This window comes from Aspergillus sclerotioniger (genome assembly GCF_003184525.1).
Source record: "Aspergillus sclerotioniger CBS 115572 chromosome Unknown BO94scaffold_54, whole genome shotgun sequence".
In the NCBI taxonomy this organism is placed as follows: Eukaryota; Fungi; Ascomycota; class Eurotiomycetes; order Eurotiales; family Aspergillaceae; genus Aspergillus; species Aspergillus sclerotioniger.
The window spans coordinates 134,090-144,510 of record NW_020291044.1 but is presented as its reverse complement, the minus strand read 5'-3'; the positions used below and the strand labels follow the sequence as shown (position 1 = coordinate 144,510).

At 52.3% G+C, this 10,421-nt stretch overlaps 4 protein-coding genes across 4 annotated transcripts; all 4 read right to left on the bottom strand.

Annotated features, from left to right (window-relative positions):
• Window positions 1–891: 891 nt before the first annotated feature.
• BO94DRAFT_614038 (uncharacterized protein) lies at window positions 892–2,166 on the bottom strand. Its single transcript, XM_025616719.1, has one exon. It carries the CDS (start codon window positions 1,921–1,923, stop codon window positions 1,279–1,281), a length of 645 nt encoding a protein of 214 aa, XP_025461574.1. The 5' UTR covers window positions 1,924–2,166; the 3' UTR covers window positions 892–1,278.
• A 303-nt stretch (window positions 2,167–2,469) lies between these two features.
• Window positions 2,470–3,648, bottom strand: BO94DRAFT_540752 (uncharacterized protein). The gene is made up of 2 exons (XM_025612983.1): window positions 2,995–3,648; window positions 2,470–2,918 (listed from the first exon to the last, which is right to left on the bottom strand). Exons 1-2 carry the CDS (start codon window positions 3,533–3,535, stop codon window positions 2,659–2,661), a joined length of 801 nt encoding a protein of 266 aa, XP_025461573.1. The 5' UTR covers window positions 3,536–3,648; the 3' UTR covers window positions 2,470–2,658.
• Window positions 3,649–3,875: 227 nt separating this feature from the next.
• rpL3 (60S ribosomal protein uL3) lies at window positions 3,876–5,691 on the bottom strand. Its single transcript, XM_025607009.1, has 6 exons — window positions 5,495–5,691; window positions 5,389–5,420; window positions 5,245–5,302; window positions 5,027–5,183; window positions 4,265–4,938; window positions 3,876–4,206 (listed from the first exon to the last, which is right to left on the bottom strand). Coding segments are annotated over exons 1-6 (1,179 nt in total). The 5' UTR covers window positions 5,497–5,691; the 3' UTR covers window positions 3,876–3,950.
• A 787-nt stretch (window positions 5,692–6,478) lies between these two features.
• Window positions 6,479–9,471, bottom strand: cyc8 (putative transcriptional corepressor Cyc8; the record flags this gene model as incomplete). The annotated part of the gene is made up of 8 exons (XM_025608766.1): window positions 6,479–7,945; window positions 8,000–8,244; window positions 8,294–8,450; window positions 8,506–8,598; window positions 8,652–8,831; window positions 8,885–8,967; window positions 9,024–9,227; window positions 9,297–9,471. The coding sequence occupies 8 exons, from the start codon at window positions 9,469–9,471 to the stop codon at window positions 6,479–6,481; spliced, it is 2,604 nt and encodes an 867-aa protein (XP_025461571.1).
• Window positions 9,472–10,421: the final 950 nt, after the last annotated feature.

The window sequence follows — 10,421 nt, the reverse complement described above, 5'->3', positions numbered from 1 at the left end:
AAAATCTTAGATAAGTAATAAAAAAATAAAGTAAATATAAAAATATTATCTTTTACTTATAAAGTATATTAATACTATATACTAAGAGATTTAAGATAGTTTATAATCTTAATTTCTTAATAATTATAATAATTATGATTAATTAAGAACTGTATAAAACTATATACAACTATCCATTACTGTTCCACAACCTTGCCACAATGAGTGCTACTAACCCCCTCGGGCCACTATGAAGATCAATATATATCCCCCCTGTACACCACCATCATTAAGAGCTTCAATTCACCCCTAACCCTCCAAAATCCAATCAAATAACAAAAGATAACCCCCCAATCCAATACCCCCCCACAATTAACTACTCTATACACCATCCATCACTCACCTTCCTCCCTAATTCACCAAACCCAAACCCCAATGCACAGAACCCCAATCCATCAACCCTCAAGTGACAGACAAATACAACTAATGCCATCCAATTCACTCACCCATTCAATACATCCCTTCCCTTCCCATTATAACCCCCACCACCTATATATACCCACCCAACTAGTAATTTCTCCAGAAAGTGAGTCCTTTTTCATTAAACTTTCTTTATGTATCCTGTTGAACCAAAGTTCGTTCTCGATAGCGCCGGGTAGAACCCGTGTCTTGGGATTAGTATGGAGTATTATCTATGACTCTTGTTATTTTTGGTTATTTTCTTTGTATGTGTATGTTTGTTGGTTGGGTTTGGTTGGGAGAGTAGCATGGGGAGGAGTTCTGTTATGTACAGCTGATATGTATGGGATGGGGATGGGGATGTGAGTGTGGGTGTGGGTGTGGATATGAGTGAGTTTATATTTGTCCAGGACCCTTGCAGAGTTGATCAAATCACTAGTTTTATGATCTGCGTTATTGAACTGTACCGCTGTCTATACTCTATAGGAAGACGAAAAGAGAAAGAGGGAAAGACAATGGTAAGTTCATTTTTTTTTCCAATATCAGTTGTACTCCGTATTTCATACCCAAGCTGGCAGAACAAATCACACACTCCACTCCACTCAGCCATTAATCATTGGCTATTTAACATTGAGTGATCGAAAGCTGACTCCATCCGCAGTATAACATCACAATCCAGTTCTGCCATGTGTAATCCACTCTCATAGAGCAACAACATAAAGAAAGATAGACAGAAAGAGACATATCCACAAAGTCGACTACATCCTCAATTCAGAACATCTCATCATCATCATCATCATCACCACCCAATCCAATTCAACCCATCCATCAAATAATCAATCAATCATCCTCCAACGACCACCCCACAATAGCCACATTGCCCACCAAACACGGATCAAACCGTTCCGCCGCAGTCCGATCACATCCCTCAATGCCGCACCGAAACCGACCCTTCTCTCTCTCCTTAATACTCAACACCGTGCTCAAGATCTGCAACATCCGACAGATACCAGCCGGCACGCAACCATCCGGGGCGGAGAGCTCAAAGCAGACGAAATTGATATCGTGACCGTGCGGAATAGCCCGACAAGCGAAGCGCCATCTTTCCATGATGTCTTCAAGGTTGGGGAGGATGGCGTCGCTGTTACAGGGGGGAATGGAAGCCTCGCTATTGTCGCTGGTGGTAGAGGTAGGGGTGGTGACGGTGGGAGTGGCCGGGGAAACGCAACGGTGAGGGTATATGACTTGGAGTTCGCGAAGGATGTAGAGACGGATGACGCGAGCGTGTTTGGTGATGGAGTTGTAGATGGTTTGGCTGGCGAAGCTGACGAAGAGGTGGTGGGCGTTGCGGAAAGCGAAGATGTATAAGAAGGGGTCTTCGATGATGGTGGAGATGGGGATGGTGGTGTCGCTGGGAGTCCCGTCTTGAGAGATCCAGCAGTGCGGAGTGTGGGAGGCATCGGTGGCAATGATGACCTCGGTCATGGTTGGTATTGGAAATGATGATTGTGAGAGGTATGAAGGGGTTGAGAAGGAGGGTTGAGAGAGGAACCCTCAGAAAGAAAGGCTGTAATGGTGGTGAGGAAGAAAGCATGGAGGGAGCGAGAGTGAAAACTCTGAGGGTTATGGGGTCATCAAACACGTCAACATAGTGGGCTTTATCTTGTTTTTGACGAGGTGAATAAATTGTTATGACGAGGCTAAAAGAGGTGAAAAGAGGTGAGGCTCCACTTTACGATGTGCTTCACGAGACGGAGGTGAACAATGGTGCTGGGACAGAGAGTGCCAATGCTCTCAGATAGGACTATAGATGCCTGTCTCCCTTTTACCCTGAAACTCTTGTGGCTGACGCTCTACAGAAATCACCATCACTGAGGATAGAAGAGCGGGAATGATCAGGGCTGGCTTATATTATGGCAGAGGATGTGCACTTCTTTCCATTCTCACAAGAGTATATGTGCTAACAGTGCCTTAGTGCTTCATATCGTATTGCACGCCACGCCAGATGCTACTGGTAAGAGCCACATCAACTACAAGAACAGAAAACCCATGTATTGCCATGCTACATACAAGCATTCCCATATACAACCAACCCTATCACAACCTCCAGATACCAAACAAGCCTCCATACCCCTCACATATAACGAAAGGTCATCATTCATAACCACAAGCACAGCACAACTCAGCCCTAGAAATACACATGATGGACAATAAACCCACCTAAGTCTCAATTGCCTTGGCCCTCAACCCAACAAGCAGCCCTTGCGCTACATCCAACCCCAAAACAAAATACTCAACCCTCGAGCTTCCCACCTCAACCCGATAAACCTTGATATCTGCGCCCTGTTCATCTCCCGCCGATGCCCTCACGGCTTTCAACACCCCCGCATAGTGATTCCGGGGATCAAACATCGCAGGCGACAAGGTCTCAATTTCAGCGGAGAGATCCTTATCCGGTGAGATGAGTTTGGAAAGGTGAGCTATACCACATTAGCTCTATCATCCACATAACATAGATTTAGGGAATTAGAGAAAATGAGAGAGGGGGTAACATACAGGCATCAGGCCAGATACCCCTCGCAGCACCGTCCCATTTCAAGGCGACGGGCTCAAACGGCTCGTCTGTTTCGGAGATGTAGAAGGCGTTGACGGAGGTGAGGGGTGTGGGGATGCGAACGTCCGTGTGGATGGTTTCGGTGCGTGCAGACGAAGAGGTCGTGGTGGCGGGTTGAGATTGGCCGGCGCTGAGGTCAGCGTTGGCTTTATCCAGGAAGGACATGTAGGCGTCGTCAGAGGACATGGTGCGGGTGGTGAGTGTGGTGAGGGTGGGACAAGGAGGGGTGATGTGGGTTGTTGGTCTTGTTGTGGAAGAGAGAACGGATGGTTTGTTTGGAAGACGGCGTTGAGATGGGCACAGGTGATGGTAGTGGGAGGAGTAGTGAGTCTGGATGATTCGCAGCGGTAGCTGGGCTGCGGAGAGATGAGTCGTGGAGAAGGTGGAAGAGGAGAAGGAAGTTGAAGCCCAAGGCACGATGGGATCAATGACGCAATGGCCAGGGCGGCTGAGCGGCCACCGTCGCAGGCACGCGGCACTCATCTGATTGGTGCTGGGAGAAAAACGGGTGTGAGAGGGGAAAGGGAGCTTCTAGAAGAATGGAAGTAATAGTGGGACGGAGAACAGGAGCCGCGATGGGGGCCTCGAGGTGGATGGATGGATCCTGCATGGTTGAGTCCTGCTGTTGCCGGGACAAGCATCGGAGCCACGAAAATTTGCAGGTAGAGTTTCCGCACCTACCATGTCTTCTACGGTCTCTCTACGGAGTACATGATGATTCTATGCATATGCACAAGGCCAGGTATTAATTCTCAAATCAACTCCTCATTATCGTGTAGCTACGTCAATAACTAGCCCAAAACAATTATCGCTATGGGACAACGTGAAAGGTATTCTGCGCTTTTATTGAAACGTAATATAATTTGCACTACACCGAACCGACATTTCCATAAACACCTTAAGCGGAAGTAACAAGGTCCTTCTTGAGGGTACCAAGGAAGGCACGCTTCTCCTCGGGGGTCTGGAAAGCACCGTGACCGAACTTGGAGGAAGTGTCGATCCACTTGAGCTCGACCTTCTCGGTGGCCCTGCGGTTGGTCTGGGGGTACAGGGTCTTGCGGAGGGTCATGACACGCTTCTTAACACCGGGAACGGAACCCTTAAGGAGAACGAAGTCGTTCTTGACCTCACCGTAGTGAACGAAGCCACCCATGCTGGAGGGAATGGTTAGCAAGAAAAGTAGAGATGGCAAACTCGATCAGGTCGACTTACGGAGTGATCTGCTTCTTGGAGATGTCGAACTCGGTGGAGGCGTTACCCTCGTCGGAGCCCTTTCCGATGCGGAAGACCTTGTGGTTGCAGGAGGTACGGTGGTGGTAACCCATCTGACCAGCACGGGCAACAGTCCACTGGACGTGGTTAGGGTGCCAGGCACCGATACAAGCGACCTTACGCAGACCCTTGTGGGTCTTACGGGGAAGCTTCTTGGTACCCCAACGGGAGGTGACACCCTGGAAACCGTGACCCTTGGTGACGGCGATGACATCGATCATCTCGTCCTTCTCGAAGATGCTGTCGATCTCGATGGGCTTCTCGAACAGGTTGCGGGCGAAGTCAACCTTGTCGGCAACGGAGCCACCGTTGACCTGGATCTCCATCAAGTGGGCCTTCTTCTGCTTGAGAGGAGTCTTGCGGACCTGGGTGTGGGCGAGGACACGGACGACAGTGCAGTACTTCTTGACGCGCTCGAGCTCACGGGTGATGGAGGCACCGCTCTCCTCGGCGTGCTTCTTGGCGTACTTGGTGAAAGCCTTCTTCTTGCTCTTGTACCAGTTCTTGTAGAAGCGACGCTTGACTTCGTCGCTCAAGTGCTCAGCCCAGACGGTGGTGAGAGAGCGGAGACCACGGGGAGTCTCAATGTAACCGACAACACCGACAGCGACAAGCTATAAGACGAAATATACAGGTAAGTCATTGGACACGGCCATATAACCAGGCGAAGGAAAAAATTTTCTTCGCGGGGACTTCACGTACGGGAGGAGTCTCGATGACGGTAGCAGCCTCGACAATCTCCTTCTTGTGCATCTTGGCACCGGGTCTGTCAAGGTCACGGACAACAGTGGTCATACCGGCCTTGTAACCCATGGAGGCCGTCAGGTGGACGGGCTTCTTGGGGTCATCCTTGGGGAAGCTGTCGCACAGTTCAGTATATCGCCCTCAAATTCCCAGTCGATTCGTGATCCCAAACTAACCTCTTGACCTTTCCACGGTGTCTGGCGGCGCGCTTGCGGGGCAGGTAGGCAAGAGAGCCTGTCGAAGTCCATGTCAGTATGCCATTCACACAAGACCTCCAAATTCCAATATCGCTTGCGAGGTCGCAAAGTAGGTTGACGAACCGTGCCGAGGCGCTTCGTACTTCCGGTGACTCCTGTAAAATAAATCGGATCAGCGACATGGCTCCATTGAGCAGCACATTGCCTTGTTGCAGCGGGACCAACTTACATCTTGACCCTGTTGTCGTTAGTCGTCGAAGTGGTGAGTGAGAGTGTCTATCTCTGAGTTTGCCGGAAGTCGTATTTTGCACGCTTAACGAGTGTGGGCTGATCTAAGCGAAGTCTTGGCGTACATTTCCCCTTTGGGTTAAGCGACTTTGGGCCCGAGTCGGATGTGCCTGCCTCAGGCTGCACACCTTGGGGTCACGCGCTCACCCACACACCCACTCACTCTTTCTTAGTCGCTCGCCTTCGGTCGGTCGGTCGGTCGGTCGGCGCTATGATTCTTGACCGTGTCTGGGTGGTACCTAGATAATAATCACCCCCCTCCCATCGGGACCATCTTTGTCCCCCTAATCCACCCTGCGAATAACCACAGTGCCTGTAACTTGGTACTACCACTTAGCTCTCCCCCCCCTCCCCCCGGTCTAGTTGGTGAACGATACGGTGACCACTGTCCGACCTGGCCCGCCATCCACCGGAGTCCCAGACCCAGACCGTCCCCACGATTGAAACGCACGGTGAGACTTGGCGCCCGTAGCCTACATTCAACTTCTTCCGCAGAAATTTGCCAGAATTTCGGTTGCCTAGCTCATGGTTCAACATGCTCGGGAGACATTCGGAGTAGAGTAAATGTAAAACAATATGTTGAAATTTTCCAGGCTGCTCAGGAACATACCGCCCAGCACAGCACACACATACACACACAAAAGAAGGGAACAGACAACAGCTGACCATCAAGACCGCCCCATAAATGCCAATCCTACAATACAAACAAGCTCTGGTGGTAAAAACAATGCAGGAACGGAACTGCCACCGAAAGTCGGGAGAGAAGTATATAGACGAGACCAAGGGAACAGGGAAGGGCGAAAACGAAGGACAAGGTAACTTCTCATGACGAAGGTTTCATTCGGGCTGTTCTTTCCTTAGATCAGGGCAGACCGGCCGATCCACCTCAAATAATACAGCAAGTGGCGTCGCACTACATAGGCTCCTAAACCGTAGACTCGGGCTTCGCCGGCGTAGGTGGGTTGCCGCCGCTCAAGACCCCGTTGCTATTGTTGTTAGCACTGCCCGACCCACTGGCGTGCGGGCTACCCTTCACGACAGCACCAGCTCGTTTTTCATCATCGTCATCATCGTAGTTCTCATCCACATCCATTTTGCGTGCCGCAGGCTCGTGCGCGGGACCTTGTTCGCTACGGGTAGGCTCTTCTTTGACCTGAACCTGAGCAGACGCTGATCCCGAGGGAGGTCCGTTGGATGCCGCAGCAGAACTCTCGGCCATGGGAGGGAGACTAGGGCCCGACGGATGAGGGGGCATGTGCTGGATGGAAGGCAGGGTAGGAGGGTGGTGGGCTGCCTCGGAGGGATGATAGTTCTCGTTGACACGACGCTGGTCCTCACGACGAATCTCCGAAGAGCTGCGCCTTTGGATCTCCCCAGGAGACGGCATGCGGTTGGGTGGGGTGATGCGACGAGACAACTGGTCGTCGAGGCGGGCACGGGTCTCTTCGCTGGCGAGTTTCTTGACGGGTCCAGCCTCCGCTTCCCACTCCCTACCACGCTTCATAGCTGAGCCAGGACGTTCCTCGCGCTCACGGGCGGCGGCCTCAGCGGCACTAATAGCAGACGCCGGTGGCGGCGCACCGCCTGCGATACCACCACCGCTGCCGCCCTGCACAGGGACACTAGGGCCGTGATGGTACTGCTGGTGGGGATAGGTAGATCCGGGTGAGGAAGGGCGTTCATCACGCAAGGGTCTGACCTCCGGGGGAGGACTGAACGGACGATGGTAGGGAGGCAAAGCGTTGGCCGAAGCAGGGCCATTTGGACCGCCGGGAGCAGGAGGAGCGGCAGGGGCAGGCGGCAAAGGCCCACGGGTAGCCGGCGAGAAGGCAGTAGCGCCACTTGCAGCACGATCGAGAGCGGAAGCGGGGGGGTTGGCAAGCTGGGGGAGAGCATGGGCAGGCGCGTAAACACTCGGGCCGGTGAGGGTAGTCTTCGGGGAGCGGCCGGGCTGCGCACGCACAGCGTCGGGGAAGCCTCGTCCCGGTTCTTGTCGCGGGCTTGGTTGCTGGAGAGAGGCAGCGGCACGGACGACATCACGAGGGTCAAAACCATTGGCGGCTTGTGCCTGGGCCTGGGACTGGATTTCATTGATGCCACGGTTCCAGTCAGCTATCTGTCTTGGTGGAGCGGGAGCCTGCGGGGGTGGACCACCGGTTGGCGCTGGTGCACCCCATTGAGGCGCCGGAGGCGCTCCGACACCAGGAGCTTGATAAGCCTGGGGGTGGACATCCTGCGGCTGAGGAGCCGGGGCGTTGCTGTTACTGGAACCTGACAACTGGCTCTGGAGGAGCTGCAGGCGCGCTTTGATATGGACATTGGTCGGATCCAAATCAGCAGCCCGACCGTACGCATCAAGGGCGTCGGCGATCTGGTTGTTACAAGACTCGTACTACAAGCACATTAGCCATCTTCCACAAGGACTTACATCGGTAGATTGACTCACCAGAGTTCCCAGATCGTACCACACTTCCGAGATATAGGGGTTCAAACGGATAGCACGAGAATAAGCATCCAACGCATCCCGGTACTGATTGATCTGATAATAGAGTACACCAATCGAGCACCAGAAGGTCGGGTTGCGACCGTCCCGATAGACGGCTTGCTGATAAGCTTCATAGGCCTTGGGGTACTTGGCCTGCGACATGTAGCAACGACCGAGAAGATACCAACTCTGGGCATCGCCATTATCTAAGAGCTTATTAGCACAGTCACGATGCAAATCATGGGCAGAGCGTACCAGAGCTGACGGATTTCTCAAGGTACTCAATAGCCTTCTCCTGGCTAGCATAGTTGTTGCTTTGTTGGTGGTGCAGCCATCCAAGCTGTTGCAACACCTTGGCATGATTGGGATCATGGTCAAGCACCCTTCTGTAAGCTGCCTGCGCAGATTCGAACTGTCCATCCATTAGCGACCACACCCTTGTAGTGCAGACCTCTCAAGTTGCTTACATCTTTCTGCTGCTCGTGGACGTGGCCAATCTGGAACCAAATGTCCTCCTCTGTCAATGGGCGAGGAGCATCGGTAACGATGTATTTAAAGCACTTAAGAGTATTAGCAAGAGACCGCAAACATTACCGTGACCATTTTAGCATACCTCCAAACTCTGGGCGAACTTCTGCTGCTGCTTGTAGATAATTCCCAGCCTGAAGTATATTTCATTGGCCTTTTCGAATTCAGGGGCCATCCGCATGACCTGGGAGAAGGCTTCTTCGGCATGATCCAGCGAGCCATAACGGTCATACAGGATACCGATTCCATACCACAACCGGGGCTCCTACCAAAATCGTTAGTCGACTGTCCCGCATATATGGATGTGATTCCACTGACCTTGGGGTCGCGCAAGTGATAGAGCGCCTGTTGGTAAGAGGTATACGCCTCCTGCAGATTATCCATCATCAGATGACAATGGCCTGGAGAGCAACGTTAGCCGATTATTTCATAATCGCGACAGATATCATAAAAGTACCTAAACTGCCCCAGGTGTCCCCACTTGTCGGATCCAACTTGAGAATGTTTTGAAGATACTCAATCGCCTTTGGGAACTGCTCCTTCGTCCGATGAATAGAAGCGATCGCATTCATGGCCGGAATTGACCACTGGTTGTGCCTTAAAGCTTGTTCGTAGGCATTCGTGGCACCTTCCAAGTCGCCCATCATTTCGGTAAGACCCCCTATGTGAAACCCGTTAGCGACAGTCACCTAACCGCAAGCTTGACGAGCTAGGATAGCGATCTGCTTACCAATTTGAAGCCAAACCTGCTCGTTGAGCGCGGCGATCTTCTGGGCGGTGCTCAAAGGTGGGCCCTTCTGGCTTTGGGGCTGCAACGGCAGGTGGCCGTTGACCTGTGGATGAGCTGCAATATGCCCATGGTGAGGAGTTACGCCTCCCGTGGGAGAGGGTTGAGTATGGGCCATAGCGGCAGCTTGAAGTTAACCCAAAACGGAACACAACCAGATCTCGGCGGTGGTGAAGCTTTTCGCTCCCATAAACTTTGCGACACAATGATGCAATGACCGCCCGTGTCACTGAGAGGTCGTACAGTCCCCGGTGGAGGTAGTCGCGCAAACCAGTCACCCAATGATCTTCAGACAAGCGCGACCGCGTCCGGGAAAGGTTCCCAAGATAACTGCCGCACAAGCGAATCTAGAACCAACGTCGTCACGACGGCAAGTTGGATTGGAGGAACGCGAAACGTGACAATTCCTGGCGTTCGTGACAAGATGACGCTAGAATATGCGGATATGCGAGCGGCAAAGAACGTGCACGGTCAATCAAGTCCAGAATGCAGCTGGATGGCTGGAGATGGAGCAAAATGACGTGTGGAGAGTATAGGTAAGCCAAGCGGGAAGGGGGCAAAGGATTGAACGGCACGACTAAGAAGCAGGAGAGTAAAGCAAAAGCGACGGGAGGATGAGAGGAGGGTTAAGTCAAAGTGAGGGATGGGGAATTGAGATCCGAATGGGATATCAACAACAAGTTACGGGGCAGGGGAGGCAAAAGCAGAAAGGGAAAGGGAGGAGAAAGAGAGAAGAAGAGAAGGGAAGGAGAGGAAGAGAGAAGAGAGGAGGGAAAGGTCGAGGGGCTGGTGGTAGAGGGCGAAATTTGCCAAGCGGCGCTAGTGGTTGTGCAGCTCTCCAGCAGTCAGCGAAACCAAAGGAAAGCACGGAAAAGCTGAGATGGCGGTCGTCCGGCGCCAAGCCGAAGACAGGCAGCTTTACGTCCAGGAACGGCCTAGCGGGTGGGGACAATCTGGAGTCGTGTCCGCGGGTATTTACAGTTAATATTTTCCGGGCGCCGGAACTCAGGTGAGCGCCGGGGGATGCATTTACCCAAACTACGCTTACCACCAGCGTCCTGCAGACCA